Consider the following 25,566-nt stretch of genomic DNA (forward strand, 5'->3'; position numbering starts at 1 on the left):
TAAGCGAGGGGTTGTTACACGTTCTTGTGTTAAGTTTATCACACACAATGTGACGAAAGTTTACTTAAACCATGTTTGTCATCAAACACAGGTTTCTATATGTTCAATATTTATTTTGATATTAAAACTGAACCACTAATAGCAATGTTAGCTAACACTCCACCCATTAGCACTCAAGCACATCAGAATTGTGTATAAAAGCCTGTAGTAGCAGGACAGAGAAGGTGTTGAGCAGCTTTAAAACAGTGGACTGCATCCATGGGATGCGCAAAGATGTCACAAATATGGCTGTTGACCTGTTTTATGATACTAACTGGACTGCAGTCAACACAACAAACAGGTTGGAGATGCTTCGCAAAATTTAATGATGAATTTCCTGTGTTATAATTTCAATTGTGTTTAATTGACTTCTATTAATATTAATAATTAATATTTAGTACTTGAAAATTGAACTATATAACTGTGTAATTATGTCTGTTAAAGGTTCTGATGATATTCTTGTTGGGATTAGTTATTTATATGTTATAAGACTTCCTGTTATTGTACACAAAATGAATGTGTTTTAAAGTATATTCTATTTTTAAGTAAAATATTAAATGAAAAAATATATTTAACGTATTGAATTTAGAACAAATTAAATTACAGGTACAATATCATAAGCAAAAATCTTTTATTTTTAGTATAACTTTTGCTGTGAAAAGGTTTTTGGGTGAAAAGGATCCGGATGTCTGAGAGCAAAAAAAAATAATTCTGCATATGTTTCTGTTTGGTTACTTTTCCTCTCTGTATGCTGAAGTATTTGTTATTCACGTTAAATAAGAAGAATTATTTGTTTACTGATAATCAGTGTTTTATCATTTCTTCTCATGGTACCTTCAATACATCCTGCAATAGAAATGATGACAATGACAATGATACCAGGTATTAAGTTCACTGCATGATATAAATGTGTGTGTGTGTGTGTGTGTGTGTGTGTGTGTGTGTGTGTGTGTGTGTGTGTGTAAAGAAAATGTACAATAAATGAAAATTTATTTCATAAATTTAAAATAAATATACATATACAATATATTTTCTAAATATATATATATATATAATTTATATATATGATACATATATTTTTTAAATCAAAAAAGATTATAAATAAAATGTATTTATTCCAGCACATCCTATTTTATAGAAAACACTAATTAATTAATAGTGTCACATTTAAGTTTTTAATATTGTCAACATAGTGATATTCTGTAGTTTTTCTCTGTGCCTGTACAGCACAAAACACGTAGTTCATCTTGAAATGTAAAGGTTACATCAAACTGTCAGACAGAGGCACTAGAATGTTTTTAGTTGGTGTTAATATGCCATTTTTCTTAGTCTGTGATCAAGTGGACCAGTACCAGCACTTCTGTAGGTCACGTCTCAATACAAGCATCTACCAAATGCCGTAAATGTAAATGTAAATGAATTAACATTAATATCCAGAACAATGGGTTTAATTCCCGAAACCAGAGTAGAACATACTGTAAGTGTGAAGTTTAGCATCTCAGGTCTGAATAATGATTAGCTTATTAACTTATCTCTGAATATTAGTCAGGAGTCTTGACATATAAAGTATCTGAATTATCTTTTGCTTTTTTTACAGGATATATGCAAACAGAAATGCTCATGTCCAACAATGCCAAAAGTAAACATTTTCTGTTTCTTCCAAATTCACACTACTGCCAGTTGTATAAAGTAATGTCAAATTTAACGCTATGTAATTGTTGATAGGTACTGCTCATAATGAGCAAGTCTGCAGTACTTGGGGAAACTTCCACTTCTCCACATTTGATGGCGATTTCTACCAGCTGCCCTTTGCCTGTAACTACATACTTACCACCCTGTGTGACAGCAGGCAGTCTGACTTTAACATTCAAATGAGGAGGGAATTCATTGGTGGCGTTCCTGTAATTAGGTCATTTAACGTGAGGCTGGAAGGGATAGTAATTATTCTTAATCAAGGCAACATTACCATAGACAATAGAGTGTGAGTATTTTTGTCACCGCAACATAATATACAATACAAATAGTCTTATACAGTATATGTCGTATTAGTGTATTTGCTGATAATTTTTCAGCATCATGTTCTTAAAGTCTTACTTTCTTCATGTAATATTTAACATCTTCTTCTCTGAACACTTTTAAACAGATTGACCATCCCAGGCTACTATAATGGAATTCGGGTTGAGAAAATGACCAATTACATTAAAATCAGCTCCAAGATTGGATTGACAGTGTTTTGGGATAAAGACAACTCTTTCTCGGTACAGTTTAATTAAATTTTTATTTCAGTTAAAATATATGCCGGAGCCTTGAGGGCAAGACATATTAAAACTGGGATAAAAGTTAATGTACTTATGCTTACTTGAGCATGACATGATACTCAACTTCAGGCAAACTAAACAAAAATGAGTACACACAAATTCTGTTGGTTTATTAAAATGTATTTACATACAAATAGAGAATGGAAGTCGTTAAACAGGATGTCAAACTAAATGTCACATCTAATCAAATAGAGAAGTGTTTAAAATGACCAAACCTTATTAGACATCACTGTTTGTGTTATATACAGAGAAAATTAATATATATGAATATTGCTTTAAACTTTATTTTTTTATTTTCTGTTTCTATACTTCTGTAAAGCTGCTTTGAGACAATGTGAATTGTTAAATACTCTATACCAATAAATTAAATTAAGAAAAAAATATTATTGACAATCTTGAGCGGAATTAATCTGCAAATTTAAGCCAGTGTACCACTGTACTAGAATAGTGTTTTTATTATTATTATTATTATTATTATTATTATTATTATTATTATTATTATTATTATTATTATTATTATTATTATTATTATTATTATTATTCATGTTATATTGTTATATGTTAAAATTATAATACTATTTTTTATTCATATTATAATGTAACTGGTAACTACAATAACTAGGTGATACGATTCACATACTGTAAATATTTGTGTCATCTTTGTCTATACCATCAGATTGAGCTATCCAAAGACTATATGAATAAAACATGTGGACTCTGTGGGGACTTCAATGGCATCATGCAGAACGAATTCATTGAACATGGTGAGACAAATTTGTTATAAAGTCTAATGGTAAAAAAAACTGTGCATACTTTTGCTGACTCAATCACTTACTGGCTCACTGACTCACTCTCTCACTCACTAACTCACTCACATATATGCTCACTTAATTGCTTGAATACACACTCACTCAATCACTCACTGACACACTTACATACTGACTCACTCACTAACTCCCTGACTCACTCATATACTGACTCACTGATTCACTCACATACTGACTCACTGACTCATTCACTCACCCACTTACATAGTGGCTCACTTACTCACTGACCCATTCACATACTGACTTATTGACTCATTCACTCATACACATACTCACTCACTCACTACAGTAAACTATAGAGTTTTATTTCTTAAAACCATAGTTATATAATTTTTTATTTATTTTATAGGTCAAACATTAACTCCTGAAGAATTTGCCCTTAAATGGAAGATGGATGCACCCACTGAAACATGTGTGCAGAATCAGGTCAATTCTCAAAAAACGTGCCAGAACCAGGTATAAAACCTCAGTACTTTTTCTATTAATGTAGGCATTAACATTCAGTAAACCTGTATTACAGCTTGTCATTTCTCTTTAGCATGCAAATATACATGTATAATACAACAATTTCAGCCCAAAATACAAGAGCAGTGTTGCAACTTACATATTCATAAGTTTTGGTCTTGTTTGTCACAAATTCTGTCATGAATCTCACAATTATGGAATAAATTCTAATTAGAAATCATATTTAGTCATGCTTTATGTAAGCACCCCATGGTTATTTATCGCTAGATTAATATGTAATGATTTGAAAACATAATGAGACATAATGAAAAAATTAGTCTGATACATAATAATTTGAAGATTATAACATAATGATATGCACTAGGTGACAAAAACATGAAGTTTTATATTTTATATTGAGTTATATGATAGTAGATATTTGATCTCTTTTTTTGGCCACTTTATAAGGATTCAAGTAAAGAAACTTTAGAGCTCGGTCATACAGACATACAAGAAAATGTATGTCATTGTATGTTTTGTATGTGCACTATCCTGGAATTGTGAGTGATACATATCTTTCAATGGCAGTGGCTACTATACCATCTATACATATACTGTATATGCGAACTCATAGGCTCAACCGCTAAACTACCACACACACATATATTGTAAAGTGTGTGTATATTGTACTGTGTAAAATTTTTAGGCAGGTGCAAAGAAATGCTGTAAAGTCTAAATGTTTTAAAAACTATATATTGTAAATCTAGATTATTATCAATTTTAAAAATGCAAAGTGGGAAGGTCTAAATCAAATCAATATTTGGTTTGACTACTCTTTGGCTTCAGACCAGCATCTTGCACACTTTGTACACTTGCACAAAGTCAGGGATTTTGTAGGATCAGTGTCAGGTGTTTGATTACCAAATTATACCAAGCAGGTAATAATGATCAGTTTTATATGTATTGACACACAGTCATTAACTGAAACAGAAATAACAGAAATTAACTAACAGAAACAATCTGTGTTAGGAACAGTTAAACTCTTCTACTATGGTGAGGTGAGGTTTCATGTCACAGGTCATACACCGTGGTGAGACTGAGCGCGGCAGGTAGTTCAACTCCATCAGCAAGGTCTCTCCCAGGCAAAGATTGGTTGGCCAAGGAAACTAAATACAGCAAATGAAAGACACGTCATGATTACCTCCTTCCGACAACGGAAGATATCCAGCAGTGCTGTCAACAAACAACTGCTGGAATCAAGTGGGACCCAGGTACACCCATCAACTCTCTGGAGAAGTCTGGCCAGAAATGGACTTCATAGAAGAATTGAAGCCATACATCTGACGTGAAAACAGGGCTAAGCAGCTCAACTGTGCAAAAAAACATAGGAACTGGGGTGCAGGAAGAGGTGGAGTACAATAAAGATTGTCTCCAATAAACAGCGAAACATGGTGGAGGTATTACAGGGTTGGTCAGGATTAATCTTGTCCTCAGTGCTGAGAAGTACAGACAGATACCTATCCATCATACAATAAATTTAGTCTGCAGAAGGACAATGACCCCAATCAAACAGCCAGTGCTATTAGAAACTATCTTCAGTGTAAAGAACAAGGAGTCTGGGAAGTGATGTTTAGGTCCCCACAGAGCCCTGATCTTTTTTTGAGGATTTGAGTCAGCCTAGAAGATCTGTGTTCAGTTCTCCAAGATGTTCGGAACAACATGCCTGCTGACTTTCGTAAAAAAAAAAACTGTGTGCAAGTGTACCAAGAAGGATGGAGATCATACTAAATATTGATTTAATTTGGATCTCTTTTCTGCTCATTTACTATCCATTATGTTTTTATCAACCAAAATGGAAAGTGAACAGAAGTTAATTTTCCTGTCTATGTGTTAATTCCCTGTCTATGTTTAATGGTAAAAGTATTAAACAGTTTTTTAAATGTTTGTTACATTATTCATTGTATTTGTATACAAAGAAATAACCTTCATTTTTCAATCCTTTACAGACAGACCTATGTCATGAACTGCTTTACCACCCTGCATTCGAAAGCTGCCATAACTTGTTGCCCACATACGTGTATTCAAAAGCGTGTGCTAAAGACCTGTGTCAGTGCAACAGCAGTCACCATGATTGCCTATGCGGCACAATATCAGAGTTCTCACGTCAGTGTGCACATGCCGGGGGAAGACCAGGAAACTGGAGATCCAACCAGTTCTGTGGTATGTTCTTTATAATAAATCACATAACAACATCTGAATGTAGGTGTCATCTAGTGGATTACTAAAAACTAAGATCTAGCTGAAAATAAAAACCCTCATGGAGCTAGATTGCTTTCTTCCTTTGTATCCGCCACTGGTGCTAAGGACGGCTGAAATAGAACAATGCTTATCTTTCACTTGCTGATGCTGTCTGGTGTTTTTTTTCTCCTGTATAGGAATAACATGTCCATCAAGCATGATGCACAGCGAGTGTGGGAATCCGTGTAAAGACACCTGCTCTAACCAGGAGGGGAGTCAGATCTGTGCAGATCACTGTGTGGACGGATGTGTCTGTCCACCTGGTAAGTCTTTGCAAATGAGAACCAATAAGCTCTCAAATGTTTTTACCCAATCCTGTTATCATTTAACAATGTTTGAGCTGTTTTGGTTCAAGTTACCTAAATGCCTAAAAAATATTATACAGCCTGAACAGAAAACAGCATGGCTACTTACAGTAAGATGCAGGACATGCTGTTAAATGGGGAGAAATTAAAACTCACAATATTTTATTATGAACAGCTTATTATTGTTTGTTATTTATTATTTACATGCTGATGAACAAAAATAGTTATATAGTAATAATTATTTAGCAAATTTTGAAGTGTACTCAGAACCTGTGAAATGCTGGCAGATGAGTGGAAGGAAAACAGTTAATCCAGGATATTAAGAATGTGTGTGTGTGTGTGTGTGTGTGTGTGTGTGTGTGTGTGTGTGTGTGTGTGTGTGTGTGTGTGTGTGTGACAGGGAATGACAATGAAAAATATAACCCAAATATAACTTTTAGGTTAAACCTACTAAAAATTATCCTGATCACAATTGACACCAAAATATCCGTAGTCTTTTCCAAACGTTTTTGCAGTTGTTGTTGTTGTTGATCATACAGTATGATCATGATTTCTGTAAGAAATCTGAGAATAAGTGCCATTGTTCCAGACCTGACAATCCTCAACAGCTATATCTGAGCACTCATAGGCTCCTAATGTTAAAAATAACAATATTAAAATATAACTGTTAAAACAAATCAGTAATAAACACCATCATTAAACAGTTTTCCCAGTTCATATCATGTCACATCAGACTGCATAAGGCTTGCGACAGTTTAATCAACAAAGGATTAGTGTGCTTTCAATTATTCAGACATTCCATTGGTTGGAGCTTCTTTGTGTCAGTACTGTACGTATATTGCACCGTGCAAGTCTACAACATGCTAATCGTTCCTTCAACTAGCTTGAATAATTACACAGTAAAGCTGACCAGAGTTGAATATTCTGGATTTAGATATAAACTTGGGTAAGAGTTCTGAAAAGATATTATCTTGGGTAAGATTTTGGAAATTTATTTTCTCAATGATCTCTATGTATAGGAACCGTGCTAGATGATATTGCACAGACTGGCTGCATCTTTGTTGATGAATGTCCCTGCACCCACAATGGCAAAATCTATAAAACAGGAGACTCATTGTTAAAGACTTGTCAAAAATGGTAATTAAATGTACACTCACACACATTGCCTTGTTCGGAATGAGCACTACAGTATATGTATATATATATAGGACACGCCTCGCACCTGACATCACAACCATTGCTTTCTTTTACATCCCATTCCAGATTAAATTCCCTCTTTGCTGTTATAACCACCACTTTTCTGAGAAAGTATGAGTCTGTAGGGAATTGTGTTAGTTCAGCTACACGAGTGTTAGTGAGATCATTCACTGATGTTGTAAGAATAAGGAGGTCTGGGGTTCAGTCAGTGTTCCAGTTCATCCCAATAGTGTATATTAGGTTTACGGTCAGGGTTCTGTGAAGGACACTCGAGTTCTTCTACTCCAACTTTAACACACCATGTCTTAACACTTGACGTCTACAGGAACATTGTCATTCTGGAATCCCTGACAAATGTGTAAATAGGCAAAACCTACTGGACATATAGCGTATTTACTATATACATTTTTAAACCTTGTCTTTATTTTAATGTCTGCTTGATTTTTTTTATGTCAGTACCTGTTCAAAAGGGCGGTGGAATTGCATTAATCTGGACTGCTCTGGCACCTGTGCCTTGTTGGGGGGGTCTCACGTCATCACATACGATGGAAAAGCTTACAGCTTCCAAGGAAACTGTGATTATATACTTTCAAAGGTTGTTGCCATTATGCTAATTTTCTTTCTTTTTTCTTTTTAAAAGAACAATAATGTAATTGTAATGTTGTCACTCACACATAAGCTGTGAGTTGGTAAACTAAGATGCAGGCATTGTGATAGCAATAACAGCATAGTCCTGAAGAAAAGTAGTAGTAGAAATGTTTTTTTGTTTTTTTTTTCCTTTACAGGATAACACTAGTGATGTGACCGTACTGGTGCATCTGGCACAATGTGGTATGGCAGCAGGGGAAACGTGTCTTACTTCTGTGAAATTCATCGTCTCATCATACTCTGTAAGCACTTTTATTATCACAAATTATTAGTCTGTCCTAAATCTGTGTGGTCTGTAAATCTTTGAATACGTCTAGGCACACATACATATTCACAAACATACTACTACTACTACTTTGAGCACAAAACATAATTGACTGTGTTTCAATATAGATAGTAACTGATGATAATGTTTGTAGAGCTTATAAACAAATACCATTCATTAATATAGGATTTTTCTTGTTAAATTAACTGTACAATTTTGGTCTGGTCAAATTTCAGTTAACTATTATTTACTTTTGCAAGGGCAGTTCAATCAGTGTTTAGTGTGTGAACATATGATTAATATTTGTGAATCCTACAAAGGTCTCGCCAGATGTTACATTAGTAAAAATACATGTAAGAAAAAGAAAATCATAAAATTTCATTGAACTATGCAGGACCACCTGACTTACAGTCATCTACTTGTTTTGCATAATGGCAGAAAATTTTAACTGGAGGATAATTATTTTATTTTTTTTTTGCGTTGTGTCATAAATCAGATGACACGTAAATTCGTGACATCATTATCCTTCAGCTGCTACCTGTTCTGGGTCACCACAGTGGATAACATTCAAATATTCATAATTTCTGTAGTGGATCACATATTTTTGATTTATGCCAGAGAGTTAACTCTTCAGTAACTGGGGTGGTTTTAAACCCAGGAAGTGACAGATTACACCTTAAGTAAAAATCAAATAATTATACTGCCACATCATGCTCAAATGGCATGATATGTTTTGGCCAGCATTGAATGTGGTCCTAATAAAGTATTTTTAAATTTAATTTTGATTCCTCGAGCCATTATCAAAATTTGGCCTCACTTTCTGTCTCAGTGCCTTGTCCACTCCAATAATTTGATTATTACTGGAAAATATTAATTTGATATGAATAGCAAAGAATCTTGTGAGCTTTGTTGCTTGACTACAAATAATAAGAAAAGAGCACAATAAACACAGTAGGTGCCTCCGTGACTTCAGTGCTTTTTCAAAATACAAAAGAAATTAAATGAATTTTTTTTTTTATAAAATATATATTCATATAGGCTTTTAACAATGGACACTGTCTTTACACACACATACACACACACACACATACCACCACACTATTCCATCGACTTCTGGTAAATGTTCTCAGAGGAGTTGCTGTAAATGGTGTGTTTTTAACTCAAAATCCTTAATAGATTTTATTATTAAAATAGCAGTTTAGAAAATTTAAAAAGGTTTCAAAGCACAAATGTTTAAAACAGTCTAGCGGAATGGCTTTTACATTATAGACCTAAACCTATTTATGTATATATCACGTATAAAATAATATTTTTATACTATGTCCACATGAATGTATTCAATAATACTTCTTAATTTTTTTATATACAGGTTAAAGTCTCATCCACTGGCACCGTACTTGTAAACAATATTGAAAACAAGCTTCCAATTATTACTGGTGGGTTTTATTTTTACTTAAGAAAACATTTCTAAAAAATGTGTGTTTTTTTAACTTGGAAAAAGAACGCACACAAATGTTCATTTACCATGGCCTAAAAAACAATTGTGTGGCACTTACTGACTTAAAGGAACAAACAATGTGTATACATCATGCCAAGAAGAAAGGACGTCAGCCATGACCCCAGACCAGCAATTTTTGTTGTTCATCAATCTGGGAAGGGTTTAATTACCAATAAATCCATATTGTTTGAATTGCATATCCAATACATCTGAAATTTGCCATTCTGCAGTGAGAAGAATTGTATGCAAATGGAGAATCTGAGATAGTTACCAGTCTTCCCAGGTTTAAGTGTTTCAGCATATTCAGCCCAAAGACAGACCATTTAATACTCTATTTAATGTTATTTAGGCCCTGATAAATAAGCCTTCTGTTTGAACTGAAGGAGGGTGTACTTTCTTTATTCTATGACTACTGTATATTCATTACTACTATCTAAGTAGAGTTCTCTAACTTTTTGCAGATCACGTGCAAATCCTCAAGCCGTCTACATTCTTCATTACTGCACAGACGCCTAGTCTTAAGATCGTCATTCAGCTTGTTCCCATTATGCAGGTGTACCTAGAGGCCAGCACAGAACAAAAAGGAACGCTCAGAGGTACGCTCGCGATAACATATGACGCATTATGAAAGATTTTCCTCTTCTTTATATGTTGAAATGTTCCATGAATAATACGTGTTCTTTTGTTAGGTCTGTGTGGAAACTTTAATGACATGCAGGCAGATGATTTTAAGACAGAATCAGGTCTCATAGAGGGGACAGCCACAACATTCGCCAGCACGTGCAAAACCACGCTTTGTCTAGATTTCAGTCCTAGTCTCTATGACCCCTGTAGTATGAGTTTGGAAAAAGGTACACACCTCAAACCTTAAGGAAATAAAAGTGGACAACAAATAGATAAAAAATATATCCCAGAAAAAATGGTTTTAGTTTCAGTTTAATGTTCTCTTTCAGAGAACTACGCCAAGGAGTGGTGTACGAAGCTCAGCAATCCAGAAGGAGTTTTTTCTCACTGTCATTCAGAGATCAACCCGAAGGATTACGTTCAGGTACGTTTGGACCTGTCAGTTATTTTGTAAAAAGTTTGTGACCACTTAAACTTATTCTAAATGCTCAATTATATTGCTCATTTGTCTCTAGAGATGCATATACGATGCATGCATCTGTGAACACAGTGAGGTGTGCATGTGTGCTGCTGTGTCTTCCTATGTTCATGCATGTGCTGTCAGAGGTGTAAGGCTGAATGGCTGGAGAGATAACATTTGTGGTAGGTTTTTTTTTTTTTTAATCAATAAATGAATGAAACCAGCTTGCTATGAAAAATGCAATGTGATTAAAAATACTGTGAGTTCCACTGCACTTTATTTACACTTCATCAGGTACTTAAAAGATATGAATGTATCTGTATTACATCATGGTTTGTAGCAATGTACATTTTTGGGAAATAAATATAGTAAAATTTATTTTTGTGTAATCGTAATCTTAATTTTTTAGCTTGGTTAGTTTTTATTCTTCCCTGCAAAGATCAACATATTAAAAAAAAAAAAAACGGTTACTGTTAATTTACTGTTTGTATATCTTACACTATGATAATGTTTTATGCAGACACATACACAAAGAATTGTCCAGGCAATATGGAGTACTCCTATATCCAGACCGGATGTAAGAGGTCGTGCCGTTCTCTTAGCCAAAATGAACAGACCTGTTCTCTGCCCCATACACCTGTGGATGGTTGTGGTTGTCCTAAGGACACTTACCTCAATGACATGAATGAATGCGTGCCTGCCTCTGAATGCCATTGTTATGTCAATGGTGAGGTCATGGCTCCAATGCAGGTCATCAGCAAGGCTGGAAGTACATGGTAAAAATGTGATTTTACACGGTGGCTATGTGTATTAAAGATTTTGGTGAATTCATTGAGGATTAAAATTTAATATCTTTTCTACAGCACTTGCAGAGATGGCACAATGCATTGCACAGGACATGAGGAAATTACTAGTGAGGCTTAATTTCATATTTTGAAACTTACTACTAATCCAATAACTCGTTGATCTTTTGGAATTGATTCTGACTCATTGTGTGTTTAATTTTGTATTAGCCTGCAAAGCACCTTTGGTCTATTTCAACTGTTCGAATGCTAAACCTGGACAAAAAGGAACAGAGTGTCAGAATAGCTGTCAGACCTCGGACTCAAATCAGTGTGTAAGTGAATCAGCCGACACATTAGCCATACATTTCATGTCACAAAGGTGAACAAGCTAATTTGAGGTCAAGAAGTCACATTAAAGAAAGATTGTAATGATTAAAGGAAAAAATGCTTGTGATAATTCATTTTATGATGAATTCTAAGTTGGAGGAGCACTTGGGGCTTAATGGTTAGCATGTCACATTTACAGCATTTAGCAGACACCTTTATCCAGAGCAACTTACATTTTTATCTCATTTTATACACCTGAGCAATTGAGGGTTAAGGGCCTTGTTCAGGTCAGGGGTCCCAACAGTGGCAGGTTGTCGAACTCACAACCTTCCGATTAGAAGTCCAACAACTTAACCACTAGGCTATCACATCCCATACATGTATACATGTATGTATACCTCTGGTGTTGGGTATTTGATTCTCTTCTCCGCTTTCCTAGATTCCTCACCCACTTCAAAAACATGCACTGTAGTCTGATTGCCATCTCTAATTATGAATGTTGTCACCCTGTCCAAGGTGTCCCCTGCCTTCTACTCTGAGTCCCTTGGAATAGCCTCCAGGCTCCCTGTCACCCAGGGTCAGAAAAGGGGTGGATGAAATTCTAAGTTAATTTTTATTGGCTGTGTATGCTCCATTCCATTCAAATACCTGCAGTTAATAGATTACTGCCTTAAGAGAATGACGCAGCAGGGCTTAAGTCATTTAGTCCTGCATAATTAACATATTTAAACTATGTCTTGTATTATGTATATACATATAAATGACAAAAGGAAGGTTACTCAGGAGCTCTCGGTTGCACTTTTATAAACTATTGTAGAAATGACATTATTTAGATTTACATTATTTACTGTAGAGTGTCACCCAGATGGGGATGAGGTTCAATTCTGAGTCTGGTTCCTCTCAAGGTTTCCTCCTCATATTATCTCAAGGAGTTTTTCCTTGCCACCGTCACCGCCGGCTTGCTCATTATGGATAGGGATATATATATATATATATATATATATATATATATATATATATATATATATATATATATAGTATTTTTAGTTTTAAAATTTTTTTAATCTTCTTCTTCTTATTATTATATATGTATTTCTTATTATTGTTATATATGTATATGTATGCAACTACTTTTAATTACAAAGACTGTGTGTGTGTGTGTGTGTGTGTGTGTGTGTGTGTGTGTGTGTGATAATGTATTTAGTACTGTGTAATTAATTGTCCCCTGTACTGTTTGGACACAGACAAGCACACAGTGTAAATCAGGGTGTGTGTGTCCTGAGGGTCTACTGGCTGATGGACATGGAGGATGTGTGCAAGAACAAAACTGTCATTGTGTTCATAATGGAGTGTTTCACAAAGCTGGAGAAACTATAAAGGCAGACTGCAACAACTGGTAAGAATAGCCTAGATGTTCATACTGCACTAGATGGTCTAACTAACTAATTACTAAGGATATTATAATGAATGGTGATGTGTTTGTATGTTTTTTATACTATAATTTTGCATATAATTAACCAGTACATGTATTACGGATATTTCAGCACTTGTATAAACAGAAAGTGGATCTGCACAGAAAATGAATGTCCCAGAATGTGTACTATTTATGGTGACAGTCATTACATTAGTTTTGATGGTAGAAGATATGCTTTCAACGGCAACTGTGAATACATCTTGGCTCAGGTATGTTGTCTATTATTTTGCATTTGCAACTTCTATATAGATAAAAGCCTGAAATCTTAAATCCAAAAAAATGAAATACAATATCTTGATGGTGATTGACAATTAACAAAGAAAGCTTGAATGATTCATAATGTAGCACTAGCAAAGGATTATAGACTATGTGTGTTTATAACGTTAGAGTGATGTGTCTTTTTGACAAATTGTTTGTTAACATAAGGAAATGAAGTTTCTCATATAATGCAATCTCTGAATATTTTTGTCAGGTGATTTTGATCCTGTTTAGTAAATAATATTAACCTACCATTCATGAGATCATGAACTATTGCCTACTTTTTGAAGTGGAAAATTATAACTTAGATACTATAACTAGAACCTACCGCATAACGGAGCATAGTTTCTTCATCATTTTTATTATTTTGTCAGAATTATTGTAATTTATATTAATTATCATATAGACATTATACCTACAACAACTGGTTCTTACAATTTGTGTCATTGAGTATTTTCTCCATGTGCTACGTATATCAAACTACCACATTGACTAACACTGGCTAATCTTTACAGGACTACTGCAACAGCAAAGGTGGTACGTTCCGTGTTATCACAGAGAATATACCCTGCGGCACCACTGGAACCACCTGCTCCAAAGCTATTAAAATCTATTTAGGGGTGAGGTTATCATCTATAGTATCAGTTAACTACATCATCATCATGTTATTTAAGTGCAGTTGATATAAAAAGTCTACACACCTCTGTTAAAATGTAATGTTTTATGTCCACTGGCTAGCTAAAGTCTGCTAAATAACACTGACATTTTGTATTTGTCATTGAATTCATATAGAATAAGCAGTTGCTGCTGTCTGAGGAGAATATAAAGTCTTTGAATTATGATAATGGCACAGAGATCGATTATAAAATACATTCTGTGGGGATATACTTGGTTATTGAGGCTGAAAACAGTCTCACCCTCTTTTGGGATAAGAAGACAAGTCTAATGGTCAAACTCGGCCCCTTGTTTCAGGCAAGTAGTAAAATACTTAATTCATAATACACAAATCCATCCTTATATGTATTAATGTAGTGTTTAATTCAGTGTTTATCTCAATAATAATAATATCTGCTCTGGTTTGTATTTAATGAGAATCCTTTCACCATGTTAGGGCAAAGTGTGTGGACTTTGTGGCAATTATGACGGAGACTGGAATAATGATTTTATGACTCGTGGTGGAGAGGAAGTGGCTAAGCCAGATGAATTTGGAAACAGCTGGAAAGTTTCTGCTACATGTCCTGAAGCCAGTAATATCCTCAACTCCTGTGATATGAGACCTTACCGGCAGGCCTGGGCCATTAAACAATGCAGCATTCTCAAGAATGATGTCTTTGGCAAATGTCACTCAGTAGTAAGTAACAAACTGAGAGAGAGAGAGAGGGAGAGAGAGAGAGGGAGAGAGAGAGAGGCTTGTTCGCTCATGCATATTAGAAACATTAATATTTGTCTCAGATCATGATATTAAACGTATAATGAACTGAATAAATTCTCTTATTCATTCTACTTTTTAAATAATCCCACCAGGTGGATCCAACTCAATATTACGATGCTTGTGTGCAAGACACATGTGCCTGTGATTCTGGTGGAGACTGTGAGTGTTTCTGCACTGCTGTGGCAGCCTATGCTTCAGCATGTAGTGCTCAAGGAGTCTGTATATTGTGGAGGAGTCCAACCATTTGCCGTGAGTCAAATGATCAACCTATATTACAATAAACATACTGATAGATCACATGCTTATCATATTATAATAAGAATTTGGTTGATGGCTATAAATCTAAATATCTGTGAAAAGTATGTGGCTTTTTAATATAATTACCAAGGCTCCAGGTAAGAGGTCAAGAGGAAGACCAAAAATGAGATAGAGTATATGGATGTGTTAAATGCAATCATGAAGGTAATTAGTTTGATAGTAGAGGATGCTGAGGATAGAGTTAGCTGGAAACAGATGATTCGCTGTTTCGACCCCAAACGGGGGTCGAAAGTCAAAAGTGGAAGAAGAAGAAGACGACCCATGTTAAGGCTTGCACACGCAGTCATTTCACTTGATTGAAAAGATGACTAATTTAATTTATTTATTCCTACAGCATTGTTCTGTGACTACTATAACAGAAATGAAGGCTGTGAGTGGCACTACAAACCCTGTGGACAATCTTGCATGAAAACCTGCAAGAATCCCTCAGGAGCCTGCTACAGTAAAATTCCTCCGTTTGAGGGTAAGGCTTTCCTGGAAAATACTTGAACATATTTAACCCATTTTAAAAATTTCACTACTAAATGTGATCAAATTGGATTAATGTCAGAGATTTTGTATTTATTTATTTATTTATTTTTTTTGCTGACAGCAGAATGCTTTAGTCAGAAAATGTAAATGTAATTCAGTTTTGTATTGTTTAATCGCATGGACATGTGTAGATGCATCATTTTATTACAGTGATGTTCTTAAAGTCTATTAATAATGTATATTACAAAAAAAAACAAAAAAAAAGATTGGGAATTGCAAGCTTGTGTTGGTTTGGATCATTTTTAAATATTGAAAAACGTACATAACTGCCATGTGTTTTTCTGTTCTTCATAAAGGATCTCCATCATTATTAAAAGAAAACCATAGAAATGTACAGGCAGGTGTGAAAAAATAAATGCTGTACACAAAGAATGCTTTCAAAAATAGAAGTGTTAAACATTTATTTTCATAAATGAACAAAATGCAGTGAATGAACAAAAGAGAAATCTAAATCAAATCAATATTTGGTGCGACCACCCTTTGCCTTCAAAAGAGCAGCAATTCTTCTTTACACTTGCACACAGTTTTTGAAGGAACTCGGCTGGTAGGTTGTTCCAAACATCTTGGAGAATTAACCACAGATCTGTGGATGTAGGCTTTCTCACATCCTTCTGTCTCTTCATGTAATCCCAGACACACTCGATGATGTTAAGATCAGGGCTCTGTAGGGGCCGTGCCATCACTTCCAGTACTTCCTGTTCTTCTTTACGCTGAAGATAGTTCTGAATGACTTTAGCTGTATTTGGGGTCGTTGTCCTGCTGCAGAATAAATTTGGGGCCAATCATACACCTCCCTCCACTTCATGTGTCTGCCACCATGCTTCACTGTTGCCTGCAGACACTAATTATTGCATCGCTCTCCAGCCCTTAGATGATCAAACTGCCTTCTGTTACAACCAAATGTTTCAATCTTTGACTCATCAGTCCAGATCACCTGCTGCCATTTTTCTGCACCCCAGTTCCTATGTTTTCGTGCATACTTGAGTCGCTTGGCCTTGTTCCCACGTTGGAGGTATGGCTTTTTGGCTGCAACTCTTCCATGAAGACCACTTCGGGCCGGACAGTAGATGGGTGTACCTGGGTCCCACTGGTTTCTGTCAGTTCTGAGCTGATGGCACTGCTGGACATCTTCCCATTTCGAAAGTTAATAAGCTTGATGTGTCTTTCATCTGCTGCACTAAGTTTCCTTGGCCGACCACTGCGTCTACGATCCTCAACTTTGCCCGTTTCTTTGTGTTTCTTCAAAAGAGCTTGAACAGCACATCATGAAACCCAGTCTGCTTTGAAATCTTTGTCTGGGAGAGACCTTGTTGATGCAGTGTAACTACCTTGTGTCTTGTTGCTGTGCTCAATCTTGCCATGACATGAAACTGTCTTTCACAACCTCACCTTGGTAGCAGAGTTTGGCTGTTCCTCACCCAGGTTTAAGCCTCCTGCACAGCTGTTTCTGTTTCAGTTCATGACTGGGTTTCAACCTACGTGTGACCTTGATGATCATTAGCACCTGTTTGGTATAATTGGTTGATCATACACCTGACTATAATCCTACAAAATCCCTGACTCCGTGCAAGTGTCCCTATAAGAATTGATGCTGGTTTGAAGGCAAAAGGTAGTAACACCAAATATTGATTTGATTTAGATTTTTCTTTTGTTTGCATTTTGTAAATTGACAGAAATACATTTTTTATATTTCTGAAAGCATTCTTTGTTTACAGCATTTTTTCACACCTGCCTGAAAGTTTTACACAGTACTGTAGAACCCAAACCAAATATAGTTAATGGCACTGGATAACACCCCTGGCTAGGTATTTGATTGTTAACCTAAGGAAACATTTTGGATTAAAAATTGAATATAATTTATTACATACAGTATTAAGTTACCCATCGGCTACTCTGAGTAAGTAAGGCTTCATATAAAGTATATATTATATAAATATGTATTTAACAGTGTCAGAATTTGCCAATAGAATATCAGATAAATGAAAGAAAAAGCCTTTATTTGTTGTACAGTATATACACAACAGAACAGTGAAATGGGTCAGAGCACAGCATCGGCCATGACATATAGGGTTAACAGGGTTAAAATCTAAATAAATAAACAAATACATCTAATAAAAATGATGATTGATCATCATCATACAAAGCTATTTCATATGAATATACAGGGATTAAACAGAAGAAGCCTCAAGAATTTAGATATAGATTCGATGTCTTTTCCATCTGGGTACTAAGGGGATAGTCCTTGTTTAACCACTCTAGTTATCACACCAATGGCAAGACTGGCAAACAGATGGTTTTGTAGTTGGTGTTCTTGGGGTTGTTCTTGATCTGAGCGTTTCATTAAATCACGTTGCATGGGAACATTAATTCTGCTGTGTAATCTCTGACCTTTTTTGTTTGACTTCATATGACAACCATCCTGAATAAATCAGACAACTAAGAGGCTAACAAACAAATACCAGAAAATATGCTCTTGATATAATATATTAAATATATAATATTAAACTTGATATTGAACAGACTGTTTTATTTTTTTATTTTTTTTCTTGTTCTCAAACATTGTTGATTTTTTTTGATAGGATGTTTTCCCCAGTGCCCTTCAGACAGGCCATACCTGGAGGAGTCAACAATGAAGTGTGTTGCAAAAGAGGACTGTGGCTGCTATGATGAAGAAACTAATACACATTACAGTGTGGGAGATATAATTCCTACAACAAAGAACTGCATGAAATGGTATATGTTTGGCACTTCTTATATAAACCGGTGAAGGAATGTCTATACTTTTAATAATTTTCCACAATTTAGAAAAGAATGAAGTCATTGTGTGTATAATTATAATAATAACATGAATGCAATCATGCAAATCTGCAAAATGCCATTATTACAACTTTGTATATATTTAGCGTTTTCCAAAATGATCGCTCTTCTCAATTACAGCTTATTTGGTATATACATTAAATTTTCTTTGTTTGGAAAAAAAAAATCCATTTGTTTATAAAAGAATTATATTTGTGTTGGGATGTTATTATTCAAAATTTATTTAATATCATAAGAAAACAATGGATAAGCTATCTAAACAATGCTGCAGTGAATATTAAGTTCTTGAAAGTTTTTAATAATACAGAGACATTTAAATATTAAAATTAACAGAATATAGTCTAATTTCCATTATGTAATATCCATTTAACGTTTAAAAATAATCATACATTCTTTTTAAAGCTATTGTTCTGTGGAAGGTCCCTCTTGTTACTACAGAAAAACAGGTCAGTATAATTTTTATTCATGCAAAATAACACAAAATTTTCTATCTTTTTTTTATTCATAATTAAATCATAACTGTGTTTAAATAATAACAATATTTGTGTGATTTAGATTGCTACTGTGAGTATAACGGGCAAAAATATGAGACTGGAAAGATAATATACCACACAACAGATGGAGATGGAGCATGTTTCACTGCTATATGTGGGGAAAATGGAACAATTGTCAGGAACCATAACATCTCATGCGATATTACTTCGACTACAACACCTGTTACAATTTTCAATTTCACATCAACCACAGAAAAACCTGTTCCAACAACAACAACAATCCCATCTAGTACAGTAACTACTGTAATTCCTCCAACTACAACAGAAACAGTTTCTACGCCTGTTTCAACAACAACACCAATCCCATCTAGTACAGTAACTACTGTAATTCCTCCAACTACAACAGAAACAGTTTCTACACCTGTTCCAACAACAACAATCCCATCTAGTACAGTAACTACTGTAATTCCTCCAACTACAACAGAAACAGTTTCTACACCTGTTCCAACAACAACAATCCCATCTAGTACAGTAACTACTGTAATTCCTCCAACTACAACAGAAACAGTTTCTACACCTGTTCCAACAACAACAATCCCATCTAGTACAGTAACTACTGTAATTCCTCCAACTACAACAGAAACAGTTTCTACACCTGTTCCAACAACACCAATCCCATCTAGTACAGTAACTACTGTAATTCCTCCAACTACAACAGAAACAGTTTCTACATCTGTTTCAACAACAACACCAATCCCATCTAGTACAGTAACTACTGTAATTCCTCCAACTACAACAGAAACAGTTTCTACACCTGTTCCAACAACAACACCAATCCCATCTAGTACAGTAACTACTGTAATTCCTCCAACTACAACAGAAACAGTTTCTACAACAAAAATTACAACAGAAACACCTACTACAACAACTCGAGATGTTTGCCAGTCTTGCCAATGGTCAGCGTGGTTAAACTACGACTATCCCCGTAGTGAACCAGAAGGAAAAGACATTGAATCTATACCTACATTTTGGAAATCAGGACTGATTAGCTGTGCGAAACCAGAAGACATTGAGTGCAGGGCCACACAGTATAAAGACATATTTTTATCAGAATTGGATCAGAAGGTAACATGTAATATTAACGTTGGTCTGATTTGTTATAACAAAGAACAAAATGGACAGATTTGTTTTGATTATGAAATAAGGGTGAAATGCTGTGAGGACATCTGCACTAACACTACGACAGCACCGACAACTAAGGTTTCTTCAACACCAACCCCATCTAGTACAGTAACTACTGTAATTCCTCCAACTACAACAGAAACAGTTTCTACACCTGTTCCAACAACAACACCAACCCCATCTAGTACAGTAACTACTGTAATTCCTACAACTACAACAGAAACAGTTTCTACACCTGTTCCAACAACAACACCAACCCCATCTAGTACAGTAACTACTGTAATTCCTACAACTACAACAGAAACAGTTTCTACACCTGTTCCAACAACAACACAAATCCCATCTAGTACAGTAACTACTGTAATTCCTCCAACTACAACAGAAACAGTTTCTACACCTGTTCCAACAACAACACCAACCCCATCTAGTACAGTAACTACTGTAATTCCTACAACTACAACAGAAACAGTTTCTACAACAGAAGTGACCACAGAGACACCTGTTCCAACAACAACACAAATCCCATCTAGTACAGTAACTACGGTAATTCCTACAACTACAACAGAAACAGTTTCTACACCTGTTCCAACAACAACAATCCCATCTAGTACAGTAACTACTGTAATTCCTCCAACTACAACAGAAACAGTTTCTACACCTGTTCCAACAACAACACCAACCCCATCTAGTACAGTAACTACTGTAATTCCTCCAACTACAACAGAAACAGTTTCTACAACAGAAATGACCACAGAAACACCTGTCTCAACAACAACACAAATCCCATCTAGTACAGTAACTACGGTAATTCCTACAACTACAACAGAAACAGTTTCTACACCTGTTCCAACAACAACACCAACCCCATCTAGTACAGTAACTACTGTAATTCCACCAACTACAACAGAAAGAGTTTCTACAACAGAAGTGACCACAGAAACACCTGTTCCAACAACAACAATCCCATCTAGTACAGTAACTACTGTAATTCCTCCAACTACAACAGAAACAGTTTCTACACCTGTTCCAACAACAACACCAACCCCATCTAGTATAGTAACTACTGTAATTCCTCCAACTACAACAGAAACACTTTCTACAACAGAAGTGACCACAGAAACACCTGTTCCAACAACAACACCAACCCCATCTAGTACAGTAACTACTGTAATTCCTACAACTACAACAGAAACAGTTTCTACAACAGAAGTGACCACAGAAACACCTGTTCCAACAACAACAACAATCCCATCTAGTACAGTAACTACTGTAATTCCTCCAACTACAACAGAAACAGTTTCTACATCTGTTTCAACAACAACACCAACCCCATCTAGTACAGTAACTACTGTAATTCCTCCAACTACAACAGAAACAGTTTCTACAACAAAAATTACAACAGAAACACCTACTACAACAACTCGAGATGTTTGCCAGTCTTGCCAATGGTCAGCGTGGTTAAACTACGACTATCCCCTTAGTGAACCAAATGGAAAAGACATTGAATCTATACCTACATTTTGGAAATCAGGACTGATTAGCTGTGCGAAACCAGAAGACATTGAGTGCAGGGCCACACAGTATAAAGACATATTTTTATCAGAATTGGATCAGAAGGTAACATGTAATATTAACGTTGGTCTGATTTGTTATAACAAAGAACAAAATGGACAGATTTGTTTTGATTATGAAATAAGGGTGAAATGCTGTGAGGACATCTGCACTAACACTACGACAGCACCGACAACTAAGGTTTCTTCAACACCAACCCCATCTAGTACAGTAACTACTGTAATTCCTCCAACTACAACAGAAACAGTTTCTACACCTGTTTCAACAACAACACCAATCCCATCTAGTACAGTAACTACTGTAATACCTCCAACTACAACAGAAACAGTTTCTACATCTGTTTCAACAACAACACCAATCCCTTCTAGTACAGTAACTACTGTAAATCCTCCAACTACAACAGAAACAGTTTCTACAACAGGAATGTCCACAGAAACACCTGTCTCAACAACAACACCAATAACGTCCAGTACAGTAACTACTGTACCTCCAACTACAACAATAATACCAACCACAACAACATACTCTGTGGGCACAGGGCCCAAAGTAACTAATAAACCTCAAGAAACAAATACAACAGAACCAGTTTCTACACCTGTTCCAACAACAACACCAATCCCATCTAGTACAGTAACTACTGTAATTCCTCCAACTACAACAGAAACAGTTTCTACACCTGTTCCAACAACAACACCAACCCCATCTAGTACAGTAACTACTGTAATTCCTCCAACTACAACAGAAACAGTTTCTACAACAGAAGTGACCACAGAAACACCTGTTCCAACAACAACAACAATCCCATCTAGTACAGTAACTACTGTAATTCCTCCAACTACAACAGAAACAGTTTCTACAACAGAAATGACCACAGAAACACCTGTCTCAACAACAACACAAATCCCATCTAGTACAGTAACTACGGTAATTCCTACAACTACAACAGAAACAGTTTCGACACCTGTTCCAACAACAACACCAACCCCATCTAGTACAGTAACTACTGTAATTCCACCAACTACAACAGAAACAGTTTCTACAACAGAAGTGACCACAGAAACACCTGTTCCAACAACAACAATCCCATCTAGTACAGTAACTACTGTAATTCCTCCAACTACAACAGAAACAGTTTCTACACCTGTTCCAACAACAACACCAACCCCATCTAGTATAGTAACTACTGTAATTCCTCCAACTACAACAGAAACACTTTCTACAACAGAAGTGACCACAGAAACACCTGTTCCAACAACAACACCAACCCCATCTAGTACAGTAACTACTGTAATTCCTACAACTACAACAGAAACAGTTTCTACAACAGAAGTGACCACAGAAACACCTGTTCCAACAACAACAACAATCCCATCTAGTACAGTAACTACTGTAATTCCTCCAACTACAACAGAAACAGTTTCTACACCTGTTCCAACAACAACACCAACCCCATCTAGTACAGTAACTACTGTAATTCCTCCAACTACAACAGAAACAGTTTCTACAACAGAAGTGACCACAGAAACACCTGTTCCAACAACAACACCAACCCCATCTAGTACAGTAACTACTGTAATTCCTACAACTACAACAGAAACAGTTTCTACAACAGAAGTGACCACAGAAACACCTGTTCCAACAACAACAACAATCCCATCTAGTACAGTAACTACTGTAATTCCTCCAACTACAACAGAAACAGTTTCTACACCTGTTCCAACAACACCACCAACCCCATCTAGTACAGTAACTACTGTAATTCCTCCAACTACAACAGAAACAGTTTCTACAACAGAAGTGACCACAGAAACACCTGTTCCAACAACAACAACACCAACCCCATCTAGTACAGTAACTACTGTAATTCCTACAACTACAACAGAAACAGTTTCTACAAAAGAAGTGACCACAGAAACACCTGTTCCAACAACAACAACAATCCCATCTAGTACAGTAACTACTGTAATTCCTACAACCACAACAGAAACAGTTTCTACACCTGTTCCAACAACAACACCAACCCCATCTAGTACAGTAACTACTGTAATTCCTCCAACTACAACAGAAACAGTTTCTACAACAGAAGTGACCACAGAAACACCTGTTCCAACAACAACAACAATCCCATCTAGTACAGTAACTACGGTAATTCCTACAACTACAACAGAAACAGTTTCTACAACAGAAGTGACCACAGAAACACCTGTTCCAACAACAACAACAATCCCATCTAGTACAGTAACTACTGTAATTCCTCCAACTACAACAGAAACAGTTTCTACACCTGTTCCAACAACACCAACCCCATCTAGTACAGTAACTACTGTAATTCCTACAACTACAACAGAAACAGTTTCTACAACAGAAGTGACCACAGAGACACCTGTTCCAACATCAACACCAATCCCATCTAGTACAGTAACTACTGTAATTCCTACAACTACAACAGAAACAGTTTCTACACCTGTTCCAACAACAACACCAACCCCATCTAGTACAGTAACTACTGTAATCCCTCCAACTACAACAGAAACAGTTTCTACACCTGTTCCAACAACAACACCAATCCCATCTAGTACAGTAACTACTGTAATCCCTCCAACTACAACAGAAACAGTTTCTACACCTGTTCCAACATCAACACCAACCCCATCTAGTACAGTAACTACTGTAATTCCTCCAACTACAACAGAAACAGTTTCTACAACAGAAGTGACCACAGAAACACCTGTCTCAACAACAACACCAATAACATCCAGTACAGTAACTACTGTACCTCCAACTACAACAATAATACCAACCACAACACCATACTCTGTGAGCACAGGGTCCACAGTAACTAAGGAAACTCACGAAAGCACCATACCCACACCTTGTGTCTGCACATACATGGACCATATTTTCTACCCAGGCAAGTACTATTTAAAATTCAAATATATTCTACAAGCAAACGCCATATCAAGGGGCCTTTGCTGTCATTTCAACCACAGATAGCTAATGCAATACACAATGCAATAAAACAATGTTCCTTTAGGACCCTAAATAAAACACAGAGCTACATAATACAAAAAAGAGCAAGAGCTAAATAGTAAAAAGGAAAATGAACATGTTGACAAAAAGTGTGTGCAAACAGTCCAAGACCACCAAGACAACAGACAGTGCAAACAGACAATACAATAAACTAAAGAGAAATACATAAGGGTAGTGCTGACCACTAAAGAGTCTTGTAAAGAGTCTCACTAAAAAAAAAAAAAAAACGGTTGTAGCAGCATTTATGAATGTACAGTTTTCTCAAATTATTATTTCTGCTTCACTTTAATTATTTGGTTTTATTTCCACTCATATTGACATTTTTATCTCTTCAATCATAACATTGAAAGTTCAGTCATACCCGTTTAACTCACTCATTATAAATAACTTTGTATGATTTCTACAATAAAGTTTTTTTTTCAA

The 25,566-nt window shown here is 35.7% G+C and overlaps 1 protein-coding gene across 1 annotated transcript in view; it reads left to right on the forward strand.

The window, feature by feature from the left end:
- Nucleotides 1–235: 235 nt before the first annotated feature.
- Nucleotides 236–25,566, forward strand: part of LOC132856924 (mucin-5AC) — a 33,134-nt gene continuing 7,803 nt past the window's right edge. The window contains exons 1-30 of the mRNA XM_060886800.1: nt 236–340; nt 895–921; nt 1,637–1,678; nt 1,765–2,020; nt 2,183–2,297; nt 3,034–3,121; nt 3,534–3,640; nt 5,635–5,848; nt 6,064–6,189; nt 7,251–7,368; nt 7,885–8,023; nt 8,214–8,318; nt 9,711–9,777; nt 10,301–10,435; nt 10,529–10,690; nt 10,793–10,887; nt 10,979–11,105; nt 11,444–11,699; nt 11,787–11,836; nt 11,937–12,040; nt 13,280–13,431; nt 13,580–13,718; nt 14,283–14,387; nt 14,560–14,739; nt 14,879–15,118; nt 15,292–15,448; nt 15,852–15,980; nt 18,628–18,781; nt 19,268–19,311; nt 19,421–25,024. Of these exons, the coding sequence (XP_060742783.1) occupies nt 259–340; nt 895–921; nt 1,637–1,678; nt 1,765–2,020; nt 2,183–2,297; nt 3,034–3,121; nt 3,534–3,640; nt 5,635–5,848; nt 6,064–6,189; nt 7,251–7,368; nt 7,885–8,023; nt 8,214–8,318; nt 9,711–9,777; nt 10,301–10,435; nt 10,529–10,690; nt 10,793–10,887; nt 10,979–11,105; nt 11,444–11,699; nt 11,787–11,836; nt 11,937–12,040; nt 13,280–13,431; nt 13,580–13,718; nt 14,283–14,387; nt 14,560–14,739; nt 14,879–15,118; nt 15,292–15,448; nt 15,852–15,980; nt 18,628–18,781; nt 19,268–19,311; nt 19,421–25,024 (9,319 nt within the window). The 5' untranslated portion in view covers nt 236–258. The remainder of the gene's footprint in view (nt 341–894; nt 922–1,636; nt 1,679–1,764; nt 2,021–2,182; nt 2,298–3,033; nt 3,122–3,533; nt 3,641–5,634; nt 5,849–6,063; nt 6,190–7,250; nt 7,369–7,884; nt 8,024–8,213; nt 8,319–9,710; nt 9,778–10,300; nt 10,436–10,528; nt 10,691–10,792; nt 10,888–10,978; nt 11,106–11,443; nt 11,700–11,786; nt 11,837–11,936; nt 12,041–13,279; nt 13,432–13,579; nt 13,719–14,282; nt 14,388–14,559; nt 14,740–14,878; nt 15,119–15,291; nt 15,449–15,851; nt 15,981–18,627; nt 18,782–19,267; nt 19,312–19,420; nt 25,025–25,566) is intronic.

This window comes from Tachysurus vachellii, chromosome 14, assembly GCF_030014155.1.
Source record: "Tachysurus vachellii isolate PV-2020 chromosome 14, HZAU_Pvac_v1, whole genome shotgun sequence".
Lineage (NCBI taxonomy): Eukaryota > Metazoa > Chordata > Actinopteri > Siluriformes > Bagridae > Tachysurus > Tachysurus vachellii.